This window comes from Peromyscus leucopus, chromosome 23 (genome assembly GCF_004664715.2).
Source record: "Peromyscus leucopus breed LL Stock chromosome 23, UCI_PerLeu_2.1, whole genome shotgun sequence".
Lineage (NCBI taxonomy): Eukaryota > Metazoa > Chordata > Mammalia > Rodentia > Cricetidae > Peromyscus > Peromyscus leucopus.
In genome coordinates, this window is record NC_051082.1 from 12,348,853 (window position 1) to 12,364,974 (window position 16,122).

General features: G+C 49.0%; 1 protein-coding gene across 1 annotated transcript in view; it reads right to left on the reverse strand.

Annotated features, from left to right (window-relative positions):
* Positions 1–12,509, reverse strand: part of Ptpn11 (protein tyrosine phosphatase non-receptor type 11) — a 54,070-nt gene extending 41,561 nt beyond the window's left edge. The window contains 8 exon segments of the mRNA XM_028855669.2: positions 121–237; positions 1,755–1,947; positions 4,680–4,801; positions 4,803–4,912; positions 5,220–5,352; positions 7,458–7,596; positions 11,093–11,213; positions 12,434–12,509. Coding sequence (XP_028711502.2) covers positions 121–237; positions 1,755–1,947; positions 4,680–4,801; positions 4,803–4,912; positions 5,220–5,352; positions 7,458–7,596; positions 11,093–11,213; positions 12,434–12,509 — 1,011 coding nt within the window.
* Positions 12,510–16,122: the final 3,613 nt, after the last annotated feature.

Consider the following 16,122-nt stretch of genomic DNA (forward strand, 5'->3'; position numbering starts at 1 on the left):
CTATCCGCCAATGCTTCTGTATGTTGTCACAGTGACGGGACACTGACTGGTACACACACAGGACAGACTCCATGCCAGCCTTCTCCCAACCCTGAGCAGAGGCAGCTTCAGTTTCCTGACCTGCTTGAGCTGCAGGACTGTGCCCAGCGTCTCCACCATGGGGTTCTTCTTGTAATGCTCCACCAGGTCTGTCAAAGAGTCAAAGCGCTCTCCTCCGCCAACGTCGTACTTCAGTTCCTTCCAGACCAGACAGATGGTACTCATTATTACCTCAGGCTAGCCCACTGCCTTCCCAACCTCCTGCGGCCACTGCGTTCTCAGTGACACTTAACCTGTGTAACCAAGCCACTGGCTGGCTGGAGGGCACGATGAGAACAAGACACACTTGTGTATCACGTCTGTGTCACCACAGTGGAGCCACACTGGGCCTTGAGAAGAAAACCTGTCCCTGGTGACAAATGAGGCAGGAGGCCCCTCCTAGCAAATCAAAGAAGCCACTTTGGACACACGAAGGAGCGTGGGTCACCTCACTTATGTGTAGCCTCCAAAAACAAGTCCAACACACAGTGACAAGAGATCAGATGGTGGCTATGAAGGACTTGGGTGAAGGAGAAGGTACTGGAGACACGCAGACCCTCCCTGTGTGGTGAACAGGCTCAGGAACCCCAGTCCATCCGCAGCAGGTGACAGCGGTGGACAGGGTACACACACTGCAGATCTGCCAGGAGGACATGTGAAGGGTTACGAGGTGATGGGTAAAAAACTACACTGTATTCAACGGAAGCCAGACACTGACTCCCGGAAACGGAAAGCCCACTGTCCTCAGTGCTGTGAAGGAAAGAGAGCAAGAGCAGCGGCGAAGGGGGGGGGGGGGCACTCAGGGTGGAGCAGGTGCCAGGTTCCATCCCAGCACCAGAGACAAGAGATGGCCTAACCCTTAATTACATCAGAATCAAACAGAAACTCCACACGGGCTGCCACATGCTTCCCATCACCTCCAGACTCCTCCCGGTGCCTAGGGCGGCATCAGCGCTCACATAAGGTGGTCATGTACAGCTGTGAAGCTAGATGGGACTAGAAAGTCTTCCCATGTCTAGACGGACAGGATGCTGAAGACTGCTGGCCCCAGGGGGTGGATCCACAGACAAGGAGGGCCCAGTGCGGTGTCACCCGCCTGTGACACTCCTTAGGACAGTCAATCCCACAGAGCAGAGGCCGTGTGCACTGAAGCATCTGTCAGAGATGGACCCAAAGAAAAACCAGAATGGAAAACTGGGCATGGTGGCAGCATGGCCAGGGCAGGCGGATCTCTGTAGGTTCCAGGCCTGGCTAGCCTACAGAGCGAGTTTCCGGACAGCCGGGGTACACAGAGAGATGCCGCCTCAGAAAAACAAAAACAGCTCGGCGGTGGTGGAGCCTGCCTTTAATCCCAGCACCTGGGAGGCAGAGGCAGGTGGATCTCTGTGAGTTCGAGGCCAGCCTGGGCTACAGAGCAAGTTTCAGGACAGCCAGGGCTAAACAAAGAAATCCTGTCTCAAAAAAACAAAAAAAGAAAAACAAAAACAAAAAAAGCCAACAGAAAAACACAACAACAACAACAAAAAAAAAGAATAAAAGTAACAGTGCTTCAAAACAATGAGACAGACCCAGGAGAGACGGCCATGAGCAAGGAAACTGAGCTAAGCGAATCCTGATGTTCGGGTGTCTGGTCCCCAAACGCCACTGCACCAGCCCCACAGTCCCGGGCGCTCTACCTGACAGCGGATCATGACGTGGGTCACTTTGGACTTGCCGTCATTGCTCTCCCCTTTGTCGTCACCGGTTCGGACGGACAGAACGAAGTCCCCGGGGTGGCTCTGGCTCTCTCGGACAAGAAAGCTGCCATGCTTCCCCTTCTCCGTCAGCAGCTTCTCTGCTTCCTTTCCAGACAAGTGACCATGGAACCACCTATGTGTGGGAAAAGCAAACGAGCCGAGCTCAGCTGGGCTGTGCAGTATTGTCCATGTAGCACACTGAGTCAGCTCTCCTCAACACAGCTTCCAGACAGACAGCTTTCTCCAGGGGACGGACTGTCCGACTAGACAGACTGCATCCCGATAGACAGGAAAATGACAAAGATGTGTCATTTTTCTTTACTGAGACAATAAAAGTATCAGTGCTGAGATTACAGGCAATGCCACCACACTGGCCTCCACTAAATTTTAACAAGGAGCCCAGGATCATTTGAAAACAATATCCGCCACATGGTGGTACACGCCTTTAATCCCAGCACTCAGGGGGCAGGCAGAGGCAGATAGATCTTTGAGTTTGAAGCCAGCCTGATATACAGAATAGAGTGAGTTCTGGGACAACCAGGGCTATACAGAGAAACCCTGTCTCAGAAGAAAAAAAAAAAAAAAGAAGAAGAAAGGAAACAATATCTTCAATGCTTCCTATTTCTTTTTAAATCTCCCATCTTTTAAAAATACATTTGACTTTTTTTTTAAGTGCCTAACCCTAAAAGAACCAACTGTTGAGTTACAGGCATTTAGTGAAAAGATAAGAAAAAGTTACAAGCCTGGGCACGGTGGCACATGCCTCTAATTCATGTGTGCTTACTAGTTTATGTCAACTTCATACAAGCGAGAATCATTTGGGAAGAGCGAGCCTCAGTTGAGGAAATATCCCCACCAGACTGGTCCATAGGCAAGCAAACCTACGGTGCATCTCCTTAACTGATGATTGGTGGAGGGGGCACTGCCCACTGTTGGCCATGCCCATCCTTTGGCTGGTGGTCCTGGGTGCTCTAAGAGCAGGCTGAGCAAACCAAGAGGGCAAGCCAGTAAACAGCATTCCCTCATGGCCTTTACATCAGCTCCTGCCTCCAGGTTCCCGCCTTGAGTTCCTGCCCTGACTTCCCTGGATGATGGACTATAAACTGTAAGATGGGGTAAGCCCTTTCCTCCCCAAGTTGATTTGGTCATGGCGTTTTATCACAATAACAGAAACCCTGACTGAGACACCGTACGCTAGGGAGTGGAGGCGAAAGATGAGGAGCACAGTGTCACCCTCAGTTACACAGCCATCAGGAGGCCAGCCCAGCCTACATGAGACCTGGACTCAAGCAACAAATAAATTATGAAAGAGACAAGATGATCATGAACCTGTGCTCATTTTGACATTAGATAAAAAGGGATCTTTGCTATAAATTAATTCAAAGCACCAGATTTTTCTGTACTTCTAACCTATACTTACGTGTCTCTCAATCTGCTGTCCAGTTCTTCAAACTACACTGGGTTATCAGTCAAGCTTTATGTATGTACATCTTGGAGCAGGGACAGGGGTTTCCCTAACAGTGTGAGCTCCCACAAGCAGAGAGCGATGTCTACATGGAACCCAAAAGGCTGTACTTTAACTGTTGTGCTGGAGTCTGGATGCAGGCTGTCCAGGGTCATGAAGTGGCAGGTTCTGAAACAACTTAGGTCAGCACAGAAGCATCGGAACCGAGTCACAGGAACGTCACCGCTTTAGGGAAGAAAGCCAACGTTCGCTAGCAGGTAACACTCCTCCCCAAAGACTTGGTCAGCGTTCTTCCATCTACACACCACTGAAAAGGTCCATGCAGAACTAAAGCAGATGAGACAGCTGGAGGCTACAGCAGCCCTCGGAGAAACAAATGACCAGCACATAATACGGGCATCACGGAAAGAAACGATATACAGACCCAGAACCTGCAGTCAGAAAGGGACTGCAGAAGCCAAGGCCAGGGCCAACCAAGCAAGCACCAGCTCTCAACTCCAAACCCATGGGAAGGGCTCTACCACGTGGCAGTTCTCCGAAGACAGTCATGCTCACACGTTTGGGAGATGACGTTCAAGAGAAGGTGAAGAGCCACGGGCTTAGCCTGACCTCTGTTGGTAGTGCTGCTGAACAACTGCTCTGAGCCACTACGGAACACTGCTGCTGTTCCAGCATCTTCCATGAGCTTTGGCTCATGAGCTGTGGATAAATCTCACAATTAAAGCCTAAAGTACTAAATCTACTCGGGGAGACGTGAGAGCCCCGTGGAGTCCATGGAAGGAACGCTGGCCACAGCTGCTGTGAGGGAAGGGCGTTCTGCAAATACTCTGACGCCATCATCCCTACTTTAACACACCCCCGGGCTGGGGCGGGGCTGGTGTGTAGAGAGCCTCGCTGGCACGACCCAGCCTGTGCTCAACCCCCAGGACCACATCAGCCAGACACAGTGAAGCACCTCTGTAACCCTAGCCCTCAGGAGCTAGAAGTAAGAAGATCAGGAATTCAGTCATCTTGCTACACAAGGAGTCCCAGGCCACCCTGAACTACACTAAATCCTGTCACAAACAAAACAAAATGTAACGTTTTAAAAATGACAGCATGGGGAGCTGGAGAGATGGCTCAGCAGTTAAGAGCACTGGCTGCTCTTCCAGAGGACCCGGGTTCAATTCCCAGCAACCACATGGTGGCTCACAGCTGTCTGTAACTCCAGTTCCAGGGGACCTGACACCCACAGCAAAACACCAATGCACATTAATTAATTAACTCATTAATTGACAAAGATGACAGCATGAGGGACAGACACCAGCTTTGGAGTCACACAGATCCTATGTGCCCCACAAGACGGGCACGTAGCATGTAGCCCTAGAGTGCAGATTAGCGCTCATTAAGGTGTCACTGACCTTTCAGAGGTCGGGTCTGCGCAGTTCAGTGGGTACTTGAGCTCAATAACATCCCCATTCTTCTCTTTCAGCTGTCCGTGATGCTCCATGTAATACTGGACCAGTTCAGCCAAGGTGGCAAACACCCTTCTCGCCTCCCCACCGCGCGATGTATGGGTCATTCTCCCAGTAAGTCCCCCAAAGTTGTTTCTGGGAATCTTGAATAGTCGTGGTGACGGCTAACTCATTTTCTTCTATAAAAGAAATGAGAATCCTGGAGCGTCACATCACATCAAAGATTCCAGAAACTGGGACTACTATGAGGGGGGAGTCGGTGATCAAAGTAGTCGGAGAGAAGCTTGGAAAAAGAGACGATCGTATCAGTTACGGCAGAACGATTTGTGCTGCAACTGCCCAAGTCATAACTAACCCATGGACATGTCATCAGCGGAAGAACACAAACCCTATAATAGAAGAAAAAAAATTGTACGGCGGCAGTCATGCCTGAATAGCTAGGGGATCAACTCCACACCACCGGCACTGGCGGCCACAAGGACCCGCCCAACTCATCTTTTGAAAGGTGTCGCATGAACGAGCACCAATCTAATGCACGCGGACTAGACATCTCGTGACGTCCACTCTTGACCGGTGTGCTCACCGAGGTGTCAGACGTGCCCCTGTCCATTTTGATATACTGTGGGAGTAGGAGGCGGTTTATGGTATTAACAAAGACATAGTATGATGTGGATCAAGTCGACATACTCCGAACTAAAGGTTTCCGTTTCTGATCACACCAGTCTCATGTGATACGATGAATCTAATCGAGTTCAATTAGATATGAAGTTAAGTTAATTAATAAATGACAGCCTTAAAATTGCGGTGAATTTAATTCGCCACTGTGGGGTCGGGACCTCCACCTTAGGCCACTGGAGTTACAGAACAGCCTGTTTGGAGGCACCATGGTGGGTTTGTCTCAGGCAAATTCAGACCCATCCGCGGTTCCCTGAAGATAACAGCGCCCATGTGTCTTTGTCTCTTCTACGAGACATATAGATAAGGAAGAATAGATAGCAAAAGACCCATTCTTTCTTCTCAAATCCATTACGGACAAGTGACTAGTCATTAGTATTTAAAAGCGATAAAACTCACATAGATTAGTTTATTTTGTTTCTACGGTCACAAGTAGTAATTATTAAGTGTAGCTTACACGGGTCGCACCTGGGACCTCCTCAGTTCAACGTGTAGCAAGATGATGAGAGAGTTCTCGACGGATCTGTGCAGAACTATATCGACCTCAAGCCTTCCTGGAGGGGTCATTGGGTATCATAGCACGGCAGGTAGCTAGACCTCCACTGGTGTATTGTGCTTTGTATATAGTGATATACTAAGGTAGGGTTTATGGAAATCAGCTTGGCACCTAGGGCCGGTTTCGCGTTGGTAAAGTATCACTAGCAGTAAGTATGGCTCTTGTCACAGCACAACCAAGCCCCTAAAAAGTATGTGAGTCGCCCAAAGCCGCGACTGGGATGTGTTATAAGAGTAGTGGATGAAAATGGGTAACGAGCAGCTGCCGAAACTTGCGGCCTTTGACGGCCTCACTAGGCAAAGCTTGCTGAGGGCGAGGATCAGCTTGAAGCTTTTAATCCATTGGGAGACGCGCCCAGACACCTGGACGTTTAATCGATTGTCCCGACAAAGAATACATCTAGTAAAACATATATAGGGATATTCAAAAAGGAGGCCTGCAGATTCAACCAAACACCTCAAAGTAACAAGAATCACACAAACGACGTATGGGGACGATCCCACTGGATAGAAAAAGAATGGAGTGTGCGAGGCACACAGTGTTAGGCCGGTGAGGTGGGCCTCACAATAATGCCATTTGTGTCCAGACAGAGCTGACTACAACCTGTTCAAATCCCAGGACAGGCAGGAGAAAAACCAGAGAGAAGGGATCAGGACATAAAACAGCCCCAGATGGCCCCTCTTCTTGCCAATCTTGAAACAGCGTTCCATGTTCCCCAAATACGCGTGAGCGAGTAGACCTGTTACTTTACCGAGAACTGCCAAAAATCTGCTGGAGTTAGAGGCCATTGATCACCCTTCGACTAGCGACTATTTGGGACTAACAGAACTGAGGTGCAGCTTTGGTTTTTGGCCCCATGAGCGATGGAGTTTACAATGTTCACAAAATACATTTCTACTGTGTGTACTTTGGTCAATGAATTTAGGGTCACTATAAAAAATATTCGTTTCCTTTTTCGTAGAGAGTGTGATGCTTACACGAATATTATAGTACTAAAACGTAAATTCTCATATTGTTTCTCGAAGGAAGTGCTTGGTTGGAGTGTGCGCTAGCGTGCTCTGCGATCTGCTCTTATGCATGTCTGACGATGGACCGTAAAATGTCAAGTGGGTGTACGATGTGACAGAATAGGCAGCGACACAAAAGCCGTGCTTTGGGCAGAGTGATTAGCAGCTGGCATCGCCTTGCTTTGACTGTCCTTAGGCCCTGAACGTCCTTAGAGGACTAGATATTGCCTCCAGGGGGATTGCCTTTGCTTGTAAAAGGATTGTGTTACGAGAAGCAAGGAGGCGGCACCAGGATGAGGGAGGAGGGGACGCACGTAAGGGGGAGCTGAGGCGGCATGAGAAGCGGAGGTCACCGCAGCACATTTAGTAGGCTTGGTATGGAGGGGGGAGGGGATTTGGCTTTGCAAGAAGTTGAGGGTGACGTGTCCGAGTCGGTGGTGGGGCAGGAGGGGAGAGCTATGGGTGGCAGGAGGGGGAAGCATGCGCTTGGCGTTCCCCGATGTGGAGTTGGAAGGCGAGCGGACTGGTGCTGGGGTTTAGAGGTGTGTGCGGGGAGGCGCTGGTGGGCGAGCGCATGTGGGAGAGGGGGACGACAACCGGTTGGGAGTGAATAGGAGGGGGTGAGCTGAAGAGTAAACAGGGGAAAAGAGAGAAAGTCGTGATGCTTGAAATTTGATGTGTAGGCACAAGAGTAGTGCGGCGATTTTATAGTCTGGGGCACGTAATGTCAAAAGGAGGCACGGAGGATATGATATCAGTCTGGGTCTTAGTCCTCTGTGAAAAGAGGGAGTACTGTGTGTGCTAGGAGTCGCAGTGAGATATGTATGGGGTAAGGAGGGGCGGTGGCTCAGTGGGCAGGAGCAAGATGCGCTGATGAAGCATCACGCCTAAGTGTACATCACACACGAGAGAACAACAATAAACGAACGTAGAGTGCTCCTCATCTTCTATTAACGTGCTGCACCTCACACTTACCATACGCAGCTACGGCATAGTGCTCTGGCTAACAATGTCGGTTTCTGCATCTATCCTGTGATACCTAGCAGGATAGGATGTCCGTAACACCGCCCACTGGAACCCATAATTCTTAATTGCGCGTGTAAGGGACTCGCGAAGGAACTGTGAGATCTCTACAACACCACACCTCCTTACAGCGTACTCTACAACTTTCTTTCAAAAGGCATCTTAGTAGACGCCACCACCGATGGTTGTGGAGTCGTGGCGCTGTAATCCACTAAAAGCATTCAGGGCGAGAAAGCGCATCCCGAGGGCGCTGAAACTCTCTGTCGAATTCAGATGCCGAAGCACGGGTGGAATTAGCTGAATTAGATGTCAAGTTTTCGTCAAAAGGCGAGCCAGTGCTACTAGTGAGCCACTATCCTGAGGTGATGAATAAAATAGTACCTGTTTACTGGCTTGCCAGACCTGTGGCTACTAAACTTTAGATGAATGAATGAATGAGATGAAATAACCATTTATGAATAAACTCTAAGCATACATTACATACATAAAGTGTGACTCTGAATGTTAATAATATAGATAAAATGAGAATAAAATGGTATTCCTAAGTCTCAGCATTCTAAATAAATTCCCCGAAAAGAAATGAGTTCTCATACCCTTCAGCTTAATGGACAAAGAAGTAAATTGTCTAGGGGGCTGGAGAGTACAGGCTGGAGTGCCAGTCCTAAGAGCACTAGAGGCTGCTGGGCAAGTCGTGCCCCAGATGACCACCCAAAGTGATTTAAAAGTTCCCGAGCGAGACCTGCACCGCATGGCAGCTAGTCACAAATGTTTTGTATACCTCTCTGAGCGTCTTCACATGGGAAGATCCAGAGCATTGGCCCGTCGGGATATTATAGCACTAGAACAATGTGAGGTGCAAAACAAAGGACCACTCCAGTGCCATTTTATTCAACCAAAATGAATAATCAGACGACAATATGAAGAAAGATGGAAGGGTCTGAAGCGAAATAGAGAATGGATCGGAGGCTCTAAAGAGCAAGCTTAACATGAGATTAGGAGAGCACTGACTGTTCTTAGGCATGTCACCCCAGAGGTCCTAGTTCAATTCGTGCACAGAGCTCCTGATACAATTTTTTGGCTCGTCTATTTCTTACAACCACTGTAATCGAGATCTGGTGCTACTAAACTGCTCTTCCATGTGCCCTGCAGAGACAATCGAGTTGGTTTCTTTTACGGAGGTAAGGCACTTAAAGAACAAAGATCACACTGTATTTTGTTTAAAAATTTAAAAAGAATAGGATGACAATTTGGAAGACTATTATAGTAAGAAAGAATTCCATTATCATGAAATGAACAGATATAAGTCTATTATTTCTGTATTTAATATATTTCAATTTTCTCACATAAGGAAAGAACAAAAAGAGTCAATCTACTCATAGCATAACTCCCTGGTTGCGATGTTTGACCACAAAGACTCACTCTAGATTATTGTATATGTGCTACATAGAAAAGTCATATACTGAAGATGTCCAATAATTCTGCAACTGCATCAATCTAATCTGCCCTAGACGTACCCTGCCTGCAGGCCTATGGTACCGATCACGGCTGGGATTGTCCCCAAAGAGAGTGTGAGAGTCACCCACCACTGCTGGTCGAGAGCATTCTCCGCTCATTATAATCCATGATCCTGGCAGCTTAGACTGTAGTATGGAAATGATGCAGTGTGATAGGTCTTCGCATCATTTGATCGTGGTGCATTGCCTTAAAATCTACCGAGTTCGGCAGTGCGAGTGATATCTAATGATTATCATTGTCTCAGTGAAAAATGATTAGCAACTTGTCCATTCCGAGTGCATGCTAACTACCTAGCTAGCAATCGGTTGCACTCGGAGCACATGAGACTTCAGAATGTTAATGTGCTGGACACTACAAGAGCTCTCACGATAGGCTAAAGGTCGAGTGTGCAAGCACGATCATACTGCGTGGGGGGCAGGACTCATGCAGCCCCTGGACCTAGGACACCGTTGCCTAAACTCGAGAATGATGGCAGGGTGAAGATCGTCTGGACTGGGAGCAGCATGGTGTTGACTGCAGAGGACCAAACTTCCTACGACGGACTGTGATCTTCGTTCTTCCGACGATGAGAGTGGACATGTAGAATGTGACGTATGAAATACCTTACAAAGCATGTTCTCCAGCCCAAGGGACTACGAATAGAGCTCGGACTCAGCTAATAAAAGACATACTATTACGGCACGACAGCATTACAGAAGTGGTGAGGAGTCCTAGGCACCCAGTGCTCTAGAGTCGCTCTCTCAAGTAGTATTGTCTCCTTGCCCGGAACAGGGAGAGTGCTAATTAGGGAACGGATCAAGCCTGCTGCGTGAGTGACGGAGCAGAGAGCAACTATGCAGTTCTTTCTTCTTGGTCCAACGTACGAGTCGTCAGGGAAGGCGCAGCCCCTGTGACCCTGGGGCTGAGGGTGTTAGCCTCTGTACAGATTGTCATCGCGGGACGAGAGGGGCTTTGGAAAGATGGCTCATTGTTAGGAGCAATTGAGCCCGCGATGACATCGTACACATAAGGACATTGGACTTCGAGATTGTCTCAGGACCACAGCTATGAGTGGCGCGGCTCAACGACGTGAACTTCGGTGGTCTGTAGGGCGTGGGGCGACCAGTCCCCAAGGAAACCCTAGGATACCCTCTTTTGCCTGCTAGCCTCATATCTGTTTTTGGGGCATCCCCAGACACACACAGGTGACTACGATTTCTGACATCATCATGCAAGTGCAGATACATTTTCACGACTCACAGCGGAGTATAAGCATATTTAAATACTTTAATAAAAATATAGCGTTTATTACTGCTAGGGCATTGGCCTCGAGGTGCGTTCTCCGAGCCATGTCAATTGTCTATGATTGTGGTCTCTCCAGCTCTTGATATATTGTTTGTGTAGTGCTATCCAAATGCTCTGTCTCTTCTGCCTTCTCGCTGGATTATACTCATCCTGAGTAACTGTCTACTCTGTTACGATTCTTCTCTTGCTACTTTCCATGAACGCACCCATGAGTGCAGAGTCTCCAGGCAGTATCTAATCTGCTTACTCTGTAGCCCGACCTTGTGCGGCCTACAAAAACCTGGGACCAATCGACTCACTCACGAGGCATCAGGCATCGCACTAGGCGCTCTCGTGCGTCGCCCTCAACAGCGTGCAGATTGATGTAATGAGGGTGCGCAACAGACGCGAGGTGCTGCTGAATGCGCAAGGAACGCAAAGCTGCACATGAGAAGCAAGAGCTGTCAGTAGACCTTTTGGGTTCTTTCTACAGCCAAGGCGGCAGCTAGCTGAGCTCTCTGATCGTCACACCGTCGTGCGTGTTCGCGCGAACTGATTGACAAGGGCTGCACAGACGAGCCTCCAGCTACGCTCTCACTGTCCCTCCTCCTTAGTCAACGGTCCAGGTCTCCTTGCACATCCGGCGTGACAGAGATCCCGCGCTGCCCGTGGCCATGCTGCCACCATGCCCAGTTTTCATTTCTGAGGAGTCATGCATTCCTGTTCCTCTTTGAGCGTCCTAGCTCTAGTGCCAGGAGGTAAGTGCAGTTAGGTGCACTGACGGCCTGGCTGGTCTGATGCGGCGAGGCTGTTACATGTCCTACAAAGTTGAGTCGTCACATGGCGGCTCTGTACACCCCCAAAAGAGGATACCACTGAGGGTCCCACTTCCTTGAAGATTCTGGTCTGCCATGCACCACACACAGTGCAAACAGCAGACATGTCATTCAGTCATAATAAAGGGCAGGATACGAGATCGCCGCTGTTCCAGCTCTAGAACATTGGGAGACGCAAGTCTTTTCTAAGTGCTCAGGGGGGTGGTGCGAGGTCGTGGCACAGGGCTGGTCAGCACATGAACCACCCCTAATCGAACGTCGCTGATGCCGCCCTAGGGCCCAGGGAAGGAGTGTGGACGGTCATAGGTGATAGCCAACTGTGGCAGACACCCGCGGGTGGACGATTTCTGCTATAATTATCATCGTACATAACATGATGCCTCAATCGTAAGTAGGTTACCGGTATGTCACAATCAACTCTTGTGACTCAGAGGATAGCCATGGGAGATGCGAGAAGACTGAGAGGCACTGTTTTTCCGAGCATAATACACATCGTCAAGTTGCGTCCGTGAGTGCCCCCCCCATCACGACCCACCTTACGCTTCGTTCCTAATAAGACTAACAAAATAAGACTCTCGTATCATATATGCCATCATCCAGTAGAGGACACTAAGATTATGGACAGATAACAAAGAAGTTCTTTTCTCCTTTCTTCTTTTGGAAGTTCTTCTTTTTTTTTGTGCAAACCAGGAATTTCGCAACTATGATCACGCTGTGTTCAAGTTGTACGAGCACTTCATACGAACTTCAGACCTCTCCACTTGCACTTCTAGAATAAGACTACTTCCGTGTAATCGCTCTCACCAACCGCTCAGTGATCAGTACCTAGCTGATGCTTAATCTGCAGTCTGCAGTCCTTCGATCCTGTCCTAGAGGAGCAAACTGTCGTGCGCTCTCGCATCATCGACCATACGAACCCTTCAATTGATACTGCACGTGTACTCGTTATACTGAGGACACCACATAGAAGGCGACTCTACTCGACGAGACATGCATTCGAGGTCTAGCTAAGCATCCATCACCCCCTAGTTCTCCCTTCAAGCCACAATGTTCTCCAATCATGTGGCTGAGAGACGACTGCGTTGAATGCCTATTTGTACACAGCGACTGTGCTCATGTTGGTGTTGGACTTGTTTTGTGGAAGGCAAATACGCACTCGATGATAATTATGCGCGCTCGAGGGCCAGCGTCGGTTCCGGCTCAGCACGCGTCTTTGTTACCATCACACAGATGCGACTTCGTGTGTCGAGGTTTGCACGATGACGAGAGCGGCTCATCTCCTCTTGTGCACTCTGTCATGAGGTCCGTCACCATGGGCTACCAAGGTGGAATGCTCATGGTCTAAAGGGTCCCTCAAGAGCCAGAGAGTGGCTGACCCAACAATGATACGCTCCACTACAGACGTATACACACACTCGCGGTGCTTGTTCTCATCGTGCCCTCTCAGCCAGCACAGTGGCTTGGCATTACTACAGGTTGAAGTGTCCACTGAGAACGCGCAGTGATCGCGCGCAGGAGGTTCGGGAAGGCATGTGCCACCCTGAGTAATAAAACCTGTGCACCGTCAGACAACAATCTCAAGATACTAGAAAAAGCAAGAAAAGAAAAGAAACAAGGACTGAGTCATTATATACGTACACCACGCTTACATCGGAGGACTACGACGAATCGTCTGTAATGATACTCACTTGTCTCGAGAGAGGATCTAGAACTTGCCCCTGTGCTGATGTCCACTGACACAGTACACAACCACCATGGTGGCACGACGCATGAGGGTCATTCAGCCCCATCCTGCACGTGGTGCGTCAAGCTAAGACGTAGTTCTCATGCGCTCGAGCACAGCCTAGCCACACACTACACTCGACACAGCACCCACACTTACAACATCGACATCACAAGCCGACTTAAATAATAGAGGAAAGAATTTAAGGACGGTGGCTTCCTGCGATGCATTGGCATCGTTGTAAACATTCGTCACTCCAACAGTAGTGCATGCTGAATCTGAACCTAAGTATCGACGTCAAGTGCTATAACGCACCCGCTCGTGACTCTTGTGAGAGCGAACTAGTGACATGATAGCCTAAATATTCTGCTCGCGAGGTAGAAGTGAAGAGTCAAATAGGTTTCAAATAGGTGACGTAGCCCCATCCCGGAACCCAAGGCTGTGGACCGCGCCATGCCAGTCCTACTGCGAGCGTGGCCAGTAGTGCTGTGTGCAACACTTATGCCATAGCCATAATGGAGACCTGCTGGGATTTCCACCTTGCGAGTGTGGCATAGGTTGCATATTCTACAGAGTTAGACATTGAACACAACGAGGAAGATGACCTGGGCCGCGTAAGGGTTGAGACAGCGACCTAGACTAAATACCTCATCCCCTACTATCGAGCAGGTAGTACTTACAAGAGGCTCTACGGCTAGCATGCATGAATCTCGCCTGTCTCCTGTCGCATATGAAGCACACACATAAGAGCTATACTAAGATAGCAAAAGAAAACCAAAAAGAAACTAAAAAACCCGTGGCTCGGGTCAGCCCATCGCCCTTGTAATGTCCCATTAACTCAACTCGAGGACAGAGGCAGTCATGATTGCACTTCATACGATGCAGTTAGAAAGAGTTCATGGGAGACTTAGCGAAGAGGAGCTGGACACCGTTAGTGTTGTGAAAACGCAAGATCATCTAAGGAGAAAGAACAATACTATGTTGCGTCTGACATCTCTCTGCTCTGAACTCTCCGTTGAGGAATAGAAATCATCTGTGATGTGGCTTAGTTGGACCACAGGATCTACAAAGCGAGTGCAACTGGCTCGGGTTCATCTAGTCCTCTATATTCAGGTTTTCTAGTAAGGAGCACAATCAATGGTACTCACTTAGCTCTTAGCTCCAGCGGACGCGTCGTAATGGGTTGACTAAACCTTAACGATCGTCTTTCAGCTTACATCATCGTACGCACCCAATAGCCTCTGATGCTTTCCATCGTTAGATGATGGTTAGGCATGTCCAGAATCGCGAGATGTAGAAGGCATCTCTGGACACGTGCACCCTCATACTATTGTAAAACAAAGACACACGCTACTTATCAGACCAGTCAGAAGGCAGATGGAGAGGTGAAGTGGGACAGTCAAATTAGATAGACATTACCACGATTATCACGTCCAGGAGACTGTACGTATCTTTCTGGACTGGTGCTAGAGGTGCTAATGCACGCCGTTCAGAGTTCTGGCACCTCAAGTCTACTTACAGAGCAGGACACTCTCATTATAGCCCTAGTAAGAAAAAGACATAGGTAGGGCAGTGCATGCTAATTAACCAGAAGATCGAGGTAAGCTAGAGACAGTGTGAGTTGAAGATCTCAGCCTGGTTACATGAGTCTGATGTATCCAGGACAGATAAACTCCGTTTTGGGGAATTGCAAAAAGAAGAAGAACAAACAAAAAGATCTTGTCTGAAAGAAAAGAAAAAACTTACCTATCTCATAATACAGGTCGGAGACAAAATCCGTCAGAGTACTGGATTTATGGTCTTGGTGTTAAAGGCATCCTCCAGTGGGTGAAAAAGCATTTGACTGCAGGGTTTCAAGGGAAAAACCCAGAACCTGGTGCCAGACTGTCTTGGTTCAAATCCCAGCTGAGTGACCCTTGCTAGTTAACCCCTCTCAAGCCATCTATGACGCAGGGAGAGTAACTGCCCCTATGGCACAGGGCCCTGAGAGAATGATACAGCACAGAACTGTCTAGAACAGTGCCTGGACACCCTGTGGCAGACAGTGGTGGGAGCAGGAAGATCAGAAGTTCAAGGTCAGCCCCTGTGCCTCCACTCCCCTCATCTGTTTGACGTGAGTGACAGAGCGCCTGCCCTTCACAGGTGTCGAGGATGAGTGAGTCAAGGCACCAAAAGGAACCACGCACCTGCCCCAGCTCTCTGGGCTCCTCCGAGACAGCCCAGCCTGTGCTCAGGAACCGACCACCTCTGCCTGTGTCTGTGTGACTTAGCCGTTGCTGCTTCCCCACCCCCTTCCGTGACAATCTGACTTTTCTGAGCAGAGCTTCGACTGTAAATTCTGTCCAAATCAGCCACTGGGTGGGGACACAGCTTGCTGAACCTCAAAGCTTCAACTACTTTTTGTTTTTCACTCTCTCTAGAGACAGGCTGGCCTCCAACCCTTGGTCCTCCTGTCTCAGCCCAGCGCTGGGGTTCCAGGCATGGCACAATGCCTACCTCTGCCCATCACTGTCAACTTTCACTTTAGCTCTTTAGTAACCTGTTTCTAGTACGATTCTCATTTTCTGTATGGGTGTGCTCATGCCAGGGCACTCATGTGAGGTGGGTTCTCGCCTTCCTTCACCACGTGGTCCTAGGGATGGAGCTCGGGTCATCAGATCAAGGGCAAGTGCCTTCACTGAGTCATCTCGCTGACCCTTAATTATGTTTCAATCATAATGATGGATATCTTGTAGTGTTTGAAAATTACCCATAAGCCTACAACAATCAGAGTTATTAGATTTGTATTTTT